The 15,237-nt window shown below is 54.6% G+C and overlaps 1 protein-coding gene across 1 annotated transcript in view; it reads left to right on the top strand.

Moving 5' to 3' along the window:
• The window catches only part of BEND7 (BEN domain containing 7), an 86,152-nt gene that overhangs the window by 1,358 nt on the left and 69,557 nt on the right, over positions 1–15,237 (top strand). The window contains exon 2 of the mRNA XM_056114649.1: positions 891–974. Coding sequence (XP_055970624.1) covers positions 891–974 — 84 coding nt within the window. The remainder of the gene's footprint in view (positions 1–890; positions 975–15,237) is intronic.

Genomic DNA, 15,237 nt, shown 5'->3' with positions numbered 1-15,237 from the left:
AGTGAAAACATTTTGAGAGACCTTGTCCTGGGAAGTCTAAAGCCCAAGCAAACTGGAACTGTGGTGAAAGAAACCTAAGAGAGTCTGTTCTGTAGAAATAGGCACTTTTCAACGAAATCATCTTGACCGAGAAACTCGGGAAAAGATTGTACTTCAAAGTTTGACTGATGTAGCAGGCTTTTCTCTCTTTTCCTAATTAAAATACTCTTTTAATTTAAATTGTTCCCGATTCTCCTCTCTGCGGTTGCAGTTTTTAGAAAGTAAAGGTTTGCGTGTTTAAATGCACTGGCTCAATGAATAAATTTTACTTGTGTGAACCGTGAGCCTCTTGCTTTTTTATCCAAATTATATTGTTTTTGAAATAGCAAGTCCATATTTTTTTCCATTTCCATGTGCTTGCCTGTAAGGTGCTTGAAAAGGCCACCGTTTGTCTGTGCAAACTAAGAAAATAGCGTCTGATAAGAGTGCTGTTGCTTTTACACTTATGAAAGTGGGTTGTGTGTGGGGGGTGGGGGAGGGAATTTGGGATCCTCTCCTGCCCCGAGATTGGGTGAGGATTTCTCTTTCTTATAAACATAGTCATCATCTGAAAGGCAGGGAACCTAGTGATTGGCATCTGTGGTCAGATTTACTATGAAAACTGTAGGATCAAGTGAAGCTGTTTTCTAAAATCAAAGTCATATTTCAAGTTTGTTGTACTTCCTCAGAGTAAGCAGAGTTTCAGGGATTCCTATTTGACTGCAAAATCTGTGATTAATCAAGTTTGTTAGCATTTTATTTGCAAATTAAAATACAGACTGTTCATGCTCATAAGGCAATTCTAGCCCTTGTTGCTTATTCTTATTTTGCAGGTCATTAGAATTCTAATTTTTGGTTGTTTTCTCATCTAGATTATCACCATGAGGTATATAAGATCTCAGAATTCAGCAACGATGTTAATGGGCAGGCCAAAGAGACACAACCCATTTTTATAGGTAGGTTCCTATGTCAATTAATCTCTCAGCCAAACAGTGTGGCCATTTGCAATTGCGGGTGTGTGGGAGGCGGGGTGCCAGCAGGGGCAATGGTCTGCCATTGCTTCAAGTCTGACATTCTTCTCAAGACCTTTTATTTTACAGATTGCCAATATATCCCTTATTAACATTGCTAAAAGTTGTAATTTCAGACATAAATGTTTATTAGTGTCTACGCACAGTGCTAATTATCACTCCCTCCCGCGCCTGGTGCTGACTCGGCAGCTCCGTCCCTTGCGCTCACCCCATTTACATCGCATATTCCCTGGCATGCTTCACTGGCAATAGTTTGTGTAATTGGGGTATTACATCTTTGACATCTGGATAACAGAAATTCAATTTCCAGGAAGCCGCTATTTGTTTGGTTTTGCTTCTGCCTTGGGTGGGATAGAGGATTAATGTGCTGTCTTATTATAATGTCCCTTCACCTCTGTGGCCTGGTTGCTAATCCTGCCATGACAAAATTAAATTAAGTCGACAGTCAAAAAGCGGAAGGAAAAGTCTGATGGGTCCGCCGGAGCACCCCTTGCCAGGATGCGTTCTCTGTGCAGCTCCTGCTCTCCTGGCTTTGTGGTCAGGGCCACCGGCGTCCGGGCTCCGAGGGAGCAGCCGTGCAGGGCCCTCATGGAGCTCGAGGCAGAGGCTGCCTCGGTAATTCCCTTGGCCTGGTGGAGATGAGTATGTGGCCAAGGACAGGCCACTGTTTGGGGGGCAGGGACTGGTGTACCCCCCATCACACACACACACACACACACACACACGAAACACCCCATGCTATTTGGTATTTGCAGACCACGAATCCCAATAGAACCCTTTAGGATCAGGCCAAGCTAGTTGGTGGGGCTGGTGTTCAGCCTTGCCCGACCTCACACCTGGTGGACCCCTGGAGGAGTGGGGGGGAGGGGGGGAGGTGGCAGGGGAAGAAAGCGCTGGGTGCTGCACAATCAGGAAGACTCATGAAAAGCAAGTTCCGTGCCTGGCATGTGTGAGGTCCTGAACTTGGTCTCTAGCCTCACACGCTCCCCCCCCGCCCCCCTGTCACTGCAGGGTGTGGCCCCGAGGGTCCCAGGCACTGCTGGGGTGACATGCTGGCTTCCCAGCACTTCTAGCCCTGGGCTAAAGCAAGACCAAAGCTTTGGACCTGGTGTTCCAGCCCGGTTGACCAAGTGTTCTCCTGCAGCCTCTCTGACCCCCTTACACCCCCCAGCTAATAAACAAAGGCTATAGTTGTCACATCTAGGGGTGTTTCCTGGAGCTTAGGAATGGCCGCAGGGTTGCTGTTGAGCCCAGTGTGCATAGTGTCACAGCTTACAGCCGGGGGAAAGTCAGTACAGGGGCACCCCCCCCCCACTGTGCCCCACGACGCGCTCCTTTGCTCTCAGGAGAAAGGAGGGGCGCACAGACTGAGAAGTCGGACACTGTACCCTGGCAGGTGGGTGGGAAGAGCCATCCAGATGGCCATTGGCATCCAGGGAGTGGGTCCCACACCTGGCGCTGGTCGGTCCTGGCCTCGGCTTCCTGTTTAGAGAGCTGAAAGCCAGAAGGTAAAGATTGGGCCCCAAGTGACAACTGAGGAGACGCAACGGACCTTCGCCCTCACCCTTGAGACAGATCCTGGCTTTTCGGTGCTTAGACCTGCTGAGTGCGAATTCTGCGTCTCCATTGTCCTGCTCCTTTAGTCATTTGCCACGAAGAATTTGTGCTTAAGTAGAAAATACATTTGTCATTTTTTTTTCACAAAAACAAACCGAAGATGACATCCTTGATTCTGCCCTTGTCCCCCAAGCAGCCTCTCCCCTTTCTGCAGGGGATGGAGGATGTTGGGTGGGTCCAAGGGAGCTGAGGGTGGAGCGGGCAGGGAGACTGGGCGTCTCTCAGGCTTCGGCTCATTCTGTGGCTCCCAAAGATCCGTCTGTCCTGGGACCATCTTTCCAGAAGCAAGTGCCGGAGCAGAGGCTGTGTCCAGCCCCCAGAGAGTGTTTGGGAACCGTGGCGGGGGTGCTGAAGGACCTTGTGTGTGGTGACGTGTCTGCTCGGCCACTTGGCGCTGCTAGTGCTCTCCTAGAAATGTGGGCTTAACTCATATCTGTCCTGGGTCCGAGTCTGTCCTTGCCCCGTCGTACTGAGTATGGTGGGTCATTAGCAAAAGGCTGGGAGCGCTGCCCCAGCGCTGGGTATGGGGTGTTCGGGGTGGGAGGTGAGGGGTACCTGTAAGGTCAGAGTTCATCTGCAAGGTCAGAGTTCATGTCTGCAAGGTCAGAGTTCATGTCTTGGGCGGGAAGGAGTGTGACCGACTTCAGCAGAAGTGCTCTTATCAGATCTGGTGTTCTGGATTCTCCCCCTGGCGAGCAGTGGGAGGCCCAGAGGCACAAGTGGCCCGGCCAGTGCGGCTGGAGTGACTCACCCACCTCAGACATGTCCTTTTTAAATAGTCAGAAGAGAGCCCGCGGCCCTGTGGACATTGACTTGCGGCGATAAGACTCCAATAAAAAGCAGCGCTGTGCTCCTGGGCGTTGGCGCGCTCAGATGTCCCAGGGCCCCAGAGGCTCCCCTCGCCTCTCACCGGGCCACTGAGTGAATCTTCCAGCAAGTGTCTGTCACTGTGACCCCTGGGCAGCTCTGTGCAGGCTCATGTGATGGCAGGACGGGGGGGGGGGGGGGGGGTCAGCTTCCCCTGCACCAGAGATCTGGACCGAGGGACCTGGGGGCAGGGGTGGGGGGAATTCCAGGTGGAGGTGGTGGCGTGCTGGGGCCTGGGGAGCCCTGCGTCCTTTCAGGGAGAGTAGGGGTTCAGGGGGATGGGGGAGCAGTGTGTCCTCTGGGGGGGGTGGCTTGGGGGTGCCCTGAGGGAGTAGTGTATCTTCTGGGGGGTGCCCTGGGGATGGGGGAGCAGTGTATCCTGGGGGGTGCCTTTTGGCATCCGAAAGCGCTTACACGTGTCTGCTCGTGGTGTCTTTCTAATCTCTCCATTAGTACACAGGGGGTGCTGGGTACCGGCTCCCAAGTGTCCTATCCACAGAACTTATGCCTGGAACCTGATGAGTGCAAGGACCATCCTCCCTGCCTGACCAACTACTCCCGCAGGATTTTCCTTGATACTTTTAGTATCAAAACAGTAGGAGGGTGTTTACTAAGTATCTTTTTTACTGTTACCCTTTCTCCTATAGTATGTTTCTTTTTTACTGTTACACTTCTCCTATAGTATGTTTCTCTTTTTCTGTTACACTTTTTCCTATCTTATGTGAGGCATCTATTTTATAGGTGTTTTGGCTTTGGATGTGGGGGCTCAGGGCTTATTCCTGGCTCTGTGCTCAGGGATCACTGGTGGTGAGCCCCAGGGGACCCTCTGGAGTGCCAGGGATGGTCCCAGGCTAGCTGTGTGCTAAGCAGGCATCTGCTCCTGTCTTCTCCCCAGCACCTCATTTTTTCTCCCAGGGCTTTAGCCTGTTCATTTGTCCCTGCACATCTTCTCTGAGCTCTGGAGACTGGCCATGCCCTGTTCTCGGGGCTCACTGGGAACTTCCATCTCCGCATTTGGGGGAGGTGAAGGCAGGTCTCCGGGGGTCCCAGAGAGCAGGGCTGAGCTCTCTGGAGTTTGGGGTCTCTTTCTTGGAACTTTCCTGATCAAAAGTGCCCCATAGGGGTTCCTAGGGTCACCCCAAAGATGACACAGTACTCATGGCTCTCATCCAGCTGAAGGAGAGAAGTCCCCTCAGGCCCTCCCTGAGAGGCAGCTGGGATCAGGCTGCCCCAGTGGGCGCTCACAGTGGGAGGAGCAGCCTCTAAACCGACGCTGGTCTCAGATGGAGGGTTCGGCTGAGGGCCTTGGTTTGCGTGGGGCTGTTCCGCAGAGCGCCCCCACTCCTTTGCCCAGTGCTATAATAAAAAATGGGTGTCTTGCCTGCCAAGCATCATTGTCATTTGGTTTTGGGGTCCATGCCTGGCAGTGCTCAGGGGTCACTCCTGGAGGTGCCCCGGGGACTATATGGTGCTGGGGATCCATCTGGGTCGGCCCCAACAGCCCGCATCATCCCTCCAGCTCCCTTGGTAGTCTGGGGGGGTGCCCGAGGGGCTTAGTCACAGGCAGGGCCAGGGATGGAGTCAGGGTGAGACGCGCAGTGGGGCTTGTCTTCCCAGGCCCAGGAAGTGATGATCGTTCCACTTCCTGGGTGAGGAGTTGAGGAGAACCAGGATGCATTGTGGCCACAGACAGTGCTTTGTCTGGGCGCACCCCTTGGGGGACCCTCCCCTGGTCTGTGCAACAAGTGGGCCATGTAAGGATGCTGGAGGGGGTGGGAGGCCCAGCATACCATGCTCTTCTCTCAGCACTGTCGCCTCGGCATCCCGTCCTCTGGGGCCTGGGCCGCCTCTCAGGGTGCCCTCCCCATCACATGATCTAGAAGCTTCCTTGGGCACACGAAGGTCGGAAAGTGGCTTCTGGAACAGTTGCCAGCAAAGCTGGGGCTGAGGGAGCATCTCTGCATGCACATGGACACAGACATGTGTTTGGAGCCAGGGAGGGAGCTCAGTGGTCAGAGCACTGCTTTCCGGGTACAGCCCTGCAGACCCCCCGCACAGCCTGAAGTAGTGGGCCCAGACTGTCAGACCTGGTTGGTCAAATGTCACCGGACATGGCCCCTAGGCCCCCCCTGACCTCTGCTAGGCATCCCACCCTCACCCCCCTTAAAGAAAATGTGTTTCCAGGCTGCAGACAAACCTTGTCCTTCTGTCATTGGGCCTATGGGGGTGCTGTCCCCGCTGTGCTGAGTTTCCACCATGTCACCTCACCTCAGGGCAGGAGGATGTGGGTAGACGCGAAGCTGGATCCCAAGGGGAGGGGCACTCGCCCAGGGTACAGGACATTTGTCACTGACCCATGTGTTAAACGCAGGCATCTGTACTTGCCCCTCCACACCCATCTGTGGGAACAAGCTGGCCTGGCCCCTGGGCCGTCACTGCCTTCTCTTGCCTTCTAGAACCGGCCGAGGAAGCGAACCCTCAGTGCCACCCCACCCCGTCTCCATCCCACCCTCCTGTCTCTTATGTCTGGGTGGAGAAGGAAGGGCTCCCAGTCAGTGCCCAGTCACCCTGCAGGACCCATGACTAGACACAGCCCCTGCTGCCCTTCAGGGACCCTGCCTGGTCTCAGACCCCAGCTCCCTCTGCGGGGCGCCCCGTCCCCCAGCTGCTCCTCCCCTTCCCCCTTAGCTCACTGCAGTCCCTGGCAGCTCTCATTCACTTCCGGGGACCCCACTGCACTTCCTTCTGTGCTGGGGGGGGTTTATTTGATGTTGAATTTTCAAGCATGATTCAAACTTAGTTTGTCCTGAGAGTCCGAGGCCTGTGGGCAGTGTCAAGAGAAGTCGGGTAACAGCCAGGAAGCTCAGGGGCAGGGGCCTGGCTCCTCTCCCTGCTCTTTGCAGAGAACAGAGCCCTCGTACACAGTGCACGGAAGAAACCCCGTGTTTCCAGGCACTGTCTCGAAGCAAGAGGTGCTGTTCTCCTTCCGGAGCCTTCTCCTGAGTCAGAATGGCCTTTCCCTTGTGTGTTAGCTGGTGGTTTGGAGGCTGCTGAGCGGTGGCAAGGCTGGGACGGACAGTATTCAGCGCCAGGAATTGAACCCGGGTCAGCTGTGTGTGAGGCCGGCCTCGTAACTGCTGCACGGCCACGGAAGCCCTCATGCCACGTGGCTGGGGATCAAACTCGGGTCCTTGCACATATAGGGCAAGCACGGGGCCTGTGCCATCTCCTGTAAATCCCTACAGGCTGCCCCTGTCCGGCCCGAACCCTGACCAGTGACTCCTGCCTCCACGTCCTCCTGGTGTGTGGTGGCTCCCTAAGCACCAGCACCGTGGAACGCACGTTCTCAGCACATGGCCACCTGGGTGCTGCTGAGGGGGGCCGGGATGGGATGGGTTTACGCCTTCTCCATGAGTCAGCCTGAAACAGGCTCCCTTCACGGCCAGCGCTCCTGTAAGACACTAAACTGGCATAGAAACGGGGCGTTTCTGGACCTACCACTTATTTTGATGGGGGCCACGCCCAGCAGTGCTCAGGATTTACTCCTGGGTTCACCGATCCTGGTGGCACGTGGGGAACCATTTGAGACGCGGGGGGATTGAACCCAGGTTGGCCACGTACAGGCATATATATGCCGTAGCCGTTGTACTATCGCTCCAGCCCTGGAAATCTTCCTGAAAGCCGCAGGTACAGGTTGAAAAACAAAACTGAAAGTGAAGAGAATCTCGGCTGGTTCCCAGATTCGCAGTAACGGGTTGGAGCCACAGGCCAGAAGGGAGGGCGCTTGCCTTGGCAGACCCGGCCACTGCCAGGAGGGAACCGTGAGGGCAGAGCCAGGAGTAAGCCCTGAGCATCACAGACAACAGCACCCACAATAAATCCTCTCTAGCACTGGTTCGATTCCCCAGAGGTGTGCATGGTCCTACAGACAAGTGTCTCAACTGGCTGGCACAGTTGCTTCAGGTTCCACAGGAAGCAAGGTGGGACCCTTTTCCTGGGACCAAGAAGCAAGCAAAGTGGGACAGGAAGCTTGGTGAGACAACTGGCAAGGTGGAACCGTTAAACCGGGATGAGAAAGCCCGCTCACCGAACTATTTGGGACCTCAGCCAGCAGGCGGGAAGGAGCCACCCCCCTGCTCCCCACAGAGCCCCCCCCTCCCCACACACACACAGGGAAACGTCCACTGCAGCCCGCGGCTTTCCCTGCACTGATCATCACTGGACCATAAAGAGCAAACTTCCACGAAGGAAGGCCAGACACGCAGGGGATGTCGTGACAAGTTAGCTGCTCTGGTTCCCATGGGAATATGGATTTTTCTCTCCTGGAAAGGAAACAATCCGGCCCTCTAAGAGATAAGGATTTGGGAACAGTGTGTTTGCATCTCAAAGTTAAAAATAGACGGAGGGGATGGGGCAACTGCAAATCTACTAGTCTCCTAAATCAGAGATTTGGGAGGGACTTCTTCACCTGACATCGAAAGCGTGGGGAAGGGGTGGGGCAGGTGTGGACCCTGCCCCTGTTTATCCCAGGGGTGCCACAGGGAACCTGGGCCCATGCAGACAGCTTCCCCGTTGCTCTGAGGTCAGGACTGACCGGCCTTGCATGGATTCCCACCTCTCCTCAGCTCCCTGGCTCCTTCCAGGGCTTCCCCGCCCAACATCCTCTGTCTGTCTCTCTGACCCCCCACAGTTGCTGTATGCCGCCTCCCAGTCTGGGCAGGAGGGAGGGGAGGTCCCATACTTCCACCCGCGCTGCATCTTTTCTGCTCCCAAAAGGTGACGAGCTGATGCTGCTTCCTGCAGGCCTTCTTCTGGGATTTTCCCTGTCCACTCTCCCTCCTCAGCCCCCTGCATCTCCCTCCTCAACCCCCTCAGGCGCATCTCTCTCTGCTTTGGGGCTCTCGGCTCCCCATAGCCCACCTCCACGTGTCCCCCCCCCCCCGGGATGCCAGTCACATCACAGACAGCCGTGGGAGCTGGGGGCGAGAGACACGGTCAGCTCCAAGGGTCCACTACAGAGAGACAGATCAGCTCCAAGGGGCCACTACAGAGAGACAGATCAGCTCCAAGGGGCCACTACAGAGAGACACATGTCAGCTCCAAGGGGCCACTACAGAGAGGAACCAGCCATAGGTTCCTCCACTCTGAGGTGATGCCCACCCCCTCCTGCTTCCTCAGGGCTCATCCCCGCAGGAAATGGCGAGCACCCCCCACTTAAAGTTTCGCTCTGAGACAGGATGTGCCTGTCCTGTGTTTCCACCTCCACCCCCAGGTCCTCGAACTCTGCTTGGGGCCCCCTAGAACATGGTGATCCTGCTGGCCCCTGCCTGCTCTGTCCTGCCCCGAGTGTCGGCCGAGCCCAGATAGACAGGGTACGTCTTTCCCTTCCCTGTCATCATCACCCTGCGGCAGGGTGATGATGGGGGGAAGGAACAAGTCCCCCCATCCCCCAGTACAACCCCCTCAAAGGGCACCGCCTCCTGGGCATCGGCTGGCCACACAAGGGCTGTCGGCCGAGTGGAGGCGGTTGTTTTGTGCCAGTGTCCTGGGGGTCTCCACCCACCACCCCACAGCGTGGATGCTTTTTAAAGCTGCAACATCCGAATCAAAACAGTCTCTGGTCAGTCCCTTCTGCTCACTGTGGCCACCAGACAGCCCCCCCCCCCCCCCCCCAGAGCACCAGAGGCCGTTTGAGTCGGGCAGGAAACCTAATTGGTGCAACCAGGGCCTGTATACCCTGCCCTGCCTGGGGACAGGGAGGGGGAAGGTAACAGGCTAGAAGCCCCAACAGTGCTCTGAGAAAAGAGGAGTCAGGGGGCACATTCCATCGGGCCAGGCGGGCACCTGCTTCCTAGACAAAAGCCAGTTTGCTCCGTGCCTGCCTCGGCACTCGAGAATCATTACGAAGCTCGAGACATATTTTCTTTCAATAATTCCAGACAAGCCGTGTCCTTGTAAATCAGAAGCCATAAAAGTATTTTCTTAGCATTGCATCCCCCGCCCCCCCCCCATGAGCACAAATATACTGTGTTGTTGTTTGAATTCCAAGTCCTTACAATGATTTTTTTTTCCCAACTTGGAAATCAGATTTTTTTTTTTATCTGAAAGGTTAATGGCAAAAACTAATTATGCTCTCTGGTAACCAAATGTGTGATGAGACATTTGTCTCTGTAATTAACAGCAAGGAACTTTTATCATTTCATAAAACCGAATGCCGCCCGGAGGTGTATACCGAGCATTTGTTTGGACGAGGTGTCCAAAACAGAGATGTTTATGGATGATATAAAGTTGAACTAAAATCTAATGCAGGTGTCTGTGCCTCTCTCTGCATTTCTCATTGTTGAAATGGAAGCCAGAAGATTAATAACTTTACTTTGTCATGATAAAATAAGTAATGTGTTCTTGGAACAGTGGTGCGGTACATAAGTTACTCAGTAATTCCAAGAATTTATTCTGTTCCAGGAATAATATCCTTAACAATTTATTTTTACAGAAAAAGTTGATGCAACATAATAGCCTATGAAGTTGCCTGGGTGGCTAATGGAATTATATCTCAAGTCTGACTTAACACCTACCTATAAAACGCAAAGATCCCCACCAGAAATGCAAGGTGAAGGTACAACTTAAAAGTAAAAAGAATAAAGTCAGGAGAAGCAGAAGCAAAGGCATTTCTGTCCCCATTAACTCATCCTCATTGCACATATATAATTTTTTCAATTACTACCAAGACTTTAATCGGCACCTTAATAAGCACGGCATGAAATACGATGGAGGGCAAGAGTGGCGAGCACTGGGCCAGGCTCCTGCTGCTGCTTCCCGGTGCTGGGTCAGCCGTGGCTGGCCCTGAGTGCCCCCCCCCCAGACCCCGGTCCCGGGGTTCTGTGGGACGTGTAACTGGGTCCTCCAGGGGGCCCTGGCCACTGCCGAGGTCTTGTGCTGCCTGAGGAGAGTGGCCTGGATGTCAGATCTGTGGGGGGAGGGGGGGGTCTAGGGCCACCCGCTAACAGCGACCCTCCTCTCAACCAACAGGCCTGCGTGTGCCCCCGGCTGTCCTGGGTGAGGCTTTCCAAGTGCTCATTTCCATTTGGTCAGTATGAAGCCAAGGCCTTGAGGACCCGCCCGGCCAGGGCTGAGAGAGAGCCCAGGTGCAGGACGCTTGCCTGCATGAGCTCGGGCCAGAGTTGGAGGCCCAGCACTGCATGGCCCCCTTCCTCACTGCTGGGTGTAACCCTGGAGGCCCCCACACCGAGCATGGTCCTGATGGTCCCCAGGACCACTGGGCCCAACAGTGCTTAGTGTGGCACCATCCTGCCTGGAGGGTGAGAGTAACTGGAAGGACCTCCCCCCCCCCGTCCCATGGAGCCCCCCCTCCAATAAAACCCCACTAAGTTAAGGGAGCTCAGATAGAGAAGGAAACACCAAATAAAGGATGTTGGGAGGATCCTTCCAGGATGGGAGAAGCATGCTGAAAGTAGACTATAGACCAAACATGATTGTCACCCATTGCCTCTTTGCAAACCACAACACCCAATAAGAGAGAGAGAACAGGGGCTGGAGCGATAGCACAGCCGATAGGGCGTTTGCCTTGCACGCGGCCAACCCAGGTTCGAATCCCAGCATCCCATATGGTCCCCTAAGCACCGCCAGGAGTAATTCCTGAGTGCAGAGCCAGGAGTAACCCCTGAGCATCACCAGGTGTGACCCAAAAAGAAAAAAAAAAGAGAGAGAGAGAGAGAACAAAAGGGAATGCCCTGCCACAGAGGCAGGGTGGGAGGGGGGGATGGGAGGTGGGAGGGATACTGGGATCCATGGTGGTGGGAAATGGGCACTGGTGGAGGGATGGGTATTTGATCATTGTATAATTGAAACCCAAGCACAAAAATTTGTAAGTCTACAACTGTACCTCATGATGTCTCACTAATGAAAAAAAAAAAAAGCAACCTTCTAGGGGTCGGAGCACAGTGCAGCGGGGAAGGCCTTCGCCTTGCGTGCAGCCGGCTTGGGTCGGTCCCAGACATCCCGTCCTCGGCATCCCCCAGCACCGCCACCACTGAGAACTGCCCACACCCAGCACCCCAGGTGGAGGCGGCCCCTCTGCCCTGCCCCCATGGGGCCCCTCGGGGTCTGGGGCGGGTGCAGGTGGGGGAGACTAACTTTGGGCGAGCAGGGCGTCCTGGGGCTGGGGGAAGGACATGGGTGAGTCCTTAGTCATGCAGAAGTTGTCACCAACAGGGCCCAGAGGAACTGGCTGAGTAAGGGCGGGGAGAGATGAGATCCACGTTTCCAGGTGGGTAGGACCAGCTGCTTGGTGCTGTGTACTAAGGCTTAGGGATGGTCAGCTTAGGGATGGTCATCGCAAAACATACTTTGGACATGTTTGTCTTGGGAGTGGGGTGGGGCCCCAAGCAGTGCTCAGGGGGTCCAGAGATCCCTCCCAGGGATTCTTAAGAGTTTCTGGGTGAAGGAGTGGCTGAGATTAGTACCAGGAACTTTGCTCCATGACTTGGAGGCCAGCCACACGTGCTAGGGGAAAAGGAAGCTCAGATAGAGAAGAGAGCACCAAATAAAGGGTGTTGTGAGGATCCTCCCAGGGTGGGAGAAGCATGCTGAAAGTAGACTATAGACCAAACATTACTGCCACTCAGTGTCTCTCTTGCAAAACACAGGACTCAAAAGAAGAGAGAGAGAACAATGGGGAATGCCCTGCCACAGAGGGAGGGTGGGATGGGGGGATGGGGGGTGGGAGGGATGGGTGCTGGTGGAGGGATGGGTGCTGGTGGAGGGATGGGCACTTGATCATTGTATAACTGAAACCCAAGCACAAAAAATTGTAAGTCTATAACTGTACCTCATGGTGTTTCACTAATAAAAAAATTTAAAAAAAAAAGAGTTTCTGGGTGAGGCGCAGGCTCTGACCATGGGTCGCAGGTACCACATCAGGGCCAGCTACATGCAAGGCCTGTGCCTTCACCCCTGAACTCTCGCCAGCCCCTGGGCATGGTTTTGGGTCCCTTCTGAATTGCTGGGTGAGGTTTCTCATGGGCAGTGGAATGGAGCACTCTGGAGCAGTCAGGACAAGGGAGCATTCCAGGGCAGTGTCCGGAGAGTCCTGAACAAAATAGGGCTTCACACCGTGGCCATGAGATCAACATTAGCTACCACAATAACAGTAGCAGTGACAGGAATGAACAGGTGAGAAGTACCTGCGAGGCCTAGCAGGGTGCTAGAGGGAGAACAGCACTTGCCTTGCACACGGCCAACCCAGGTCCAATATCCGGCACCACACATGGTCCCCTGAGCCTCACAGGGAGTCAGCCCTGAGCACAGAACCAGGAGTCATCCCTGAGCATGGCCAAGTGTGGAAGAGAGAGGAAGGAAGGAAAGAAGGAAGGAAGGAGGGAGGGAGGGAGGGAGGGAGGGAGGGAGGGAGGGAGGGAGGAGGGAGGGGGGGAGGGATGGAGGGACGGAAGGGAGGGAGGGAAGAAGGAAGGAAGGAAGGAGGGAGGGAGGGAGGGAGGGATGGAGGGACGGAAGGGAGGGAGGGAGGGAGGGAGGGAGGAGGGAAGGAGGGAGGGATGGAGGGACAGAAGGGAGGGAGGGAAGAAGGAAGGAAGGAAGGAGGGAGGGAGGGAGGGATGGAGGGACGGAAGGGAGGGAGGGAATAAGGAAGAAAGGAAGGAAAGAGGAGGAAGGCATTGAAGGAAGAGAGGGAGGAAGGAAGGGAACGAAGGTTTATATGCATTGCATGTAGGAAGGATTAATTCATGAAACTCGGTTATGTTCATGGGATGTCTGTATATGTGTAAGAGAGACAGAGGGAGGGAAGGAAGGAGGGAGGGAGGGAGGGAGGGAGGGAGGGAGGGGAGGAGGGAGGGAGGATATTTAGGTAATCATGAAAATGCATTTCTATCCCTGACAGTGGTCACAAATCATGAAATCACCCATTGAGGCTCTCACCACCTCGCCTCCAGCCCTTAATCTCACTTGAGGGGGACTTACTGCTGTCCACATGCCTTGGACCAAGCGTTCCAGTTCCTCAAGGTCCAGGGGAGGCAAATGTGATCCATTTTGCACCGTCATTAGTATCACTTACATCGGGGATGCAACCGTGCGATGGCGTGTAGATGTATTTAACTTGGAATGTTTTTAAATGTTGAATGACTGGGGAATGTTTTAGAACCAGGGCTTCATCCAGCCTGGGACTATCCAGGGTGTAGCTCTCTGTAAATTCCCTCTTGGACGGGGCTGGAGCGAGAGCACAACAGGTAGGGCGTTTGCCTTGCACGCGGCTGACCCGGGTTCGATTTCCAGCACCCCATATGGTCCCTTGAACACCGCCAGGAGTAATTCCTGAGTGCATGAGCCAGGAGTAACCCCTGTGCATCACCGGGTGTGACTCCCCCCCCCCAAAAAAAGTAAATTCCCTCTTGGGAGGAGGCAGATTTGCGGGTCGTTTTCTGTACAGTTAGCTGAAGATCAGCATTTCAAGTCCTACTGAAAAGAAACGTCTTTTTCTGGAGATCTGGAGATCTTGAGTGTTTTCTGTGTCGTGGGATGCAGGCGGGAACTTGGTTATCCTTCTGCAGGGATTTGGAAGTGGCTCAATCTACAGTCTGGCTCTGTCTCTCCTCAGGGTGCCTTGGAAGATGTTAGCTCAATGTTTCACAGAATCCCGATCACAAATCTTTCCTCCTGCCTCTCTCAATTTTAAAACTTTGGCTGACTGAGGTAAAACAAACAGGCCTCTCACGAGCCACGGACCCAAGGCGAAAGGAAGCCTCTGTGCCTGTTCTTAGCCAAGTCAAATCCAATAAAGGAGTATGGAGACTGGAGCGATAGTAAAGTGGGGTATCTCTCTTGCCTTGCCTGTTGCTGACCTGGGTTTGATTCCCCGTATGTTCTCCCAAGCCCCGCCAGGAGTAACCCCTGAGCATCATTGCGTGTCCCCCCCCAAAAAAATGGGGTTCAGTGGGGGTCATTCCCCCCAGCACATGCATTCACATCACTGGACAGTCATGTGACTCGGACAGCACCCAGCACCTGTCACAATAGCTCCCTGGATACCCACAAGCCCCGTAGCTTGGTGATGGCGCTAAGGAGACGTTTGCGAGCCTGGCAACGCTCACTGCCTGCTGGAGAGTGAAATCTTGAGCTACCCAATGTCCATTTTCCTGGGTAAACCATTTGGCTGCTATCAGAGGCTGTTACCGGCATTAAACAGAGGCCGAGTGCATGCCAGAGGGCCTGGGACACAGGGAGACGCTGTCCACAGAGGCTTGGATGCTCCTGGGTGCAGGCTGGGGGGTGAACGGGGTGCCCTGGGGGAAGGAGGAGAGTGAAGGAGGGGTGGGCCAACAGAGCAGCAAGCATGCGACCACCCGTAAAGCATGATGCCTCCATGAAAACGGCCCTGAAGGAAAACGGGCACTGCTGGTAAGTGGAAGGAGCTTCCCGAGAAAGTCATTTCAGGCATGTACCCCGGCACTGGCAAAAGCCTCCACGCCCCACTCCACCTTTCTTGACTTTCCTCTGGCCACGCCGTCCACATTCCTGGACAGCATTGCAGAAGGGGTTTTGACGCCCCAAACATCCATGAGCCTGCTCTGCTCACACGGCCGGCTTTGCAGTGCCCAGGGAGAAAATGGCATCGAATCCTGGACTGTTTTTGGCTACCAAGGAGGGTCACGAACCCATTCCAAACCCA

The sequence above is a fragment of the Sorex fumeus genome, unplaced genomic scaffold (genome assembly GCF_029834395.1).
Source record: "Sorex fumeus unplaced genomic scaffold, SorFum_2.1 ptg000026l, whole genome shotgun sequence".
In the NCBI taxonomy this organism is placed as follows: domain Eukaryota; kingdom Metazoa; phylum Chordata; class Mammalia; order Eulipotyphla; family Soricidae; genus Sorex; species Sorex fumeus.
The sequence above is the reverse complement of the archived record's forward strand: the minus strand, read 5'-3'. Positions and strand labels throughout refer to the sequence as shown.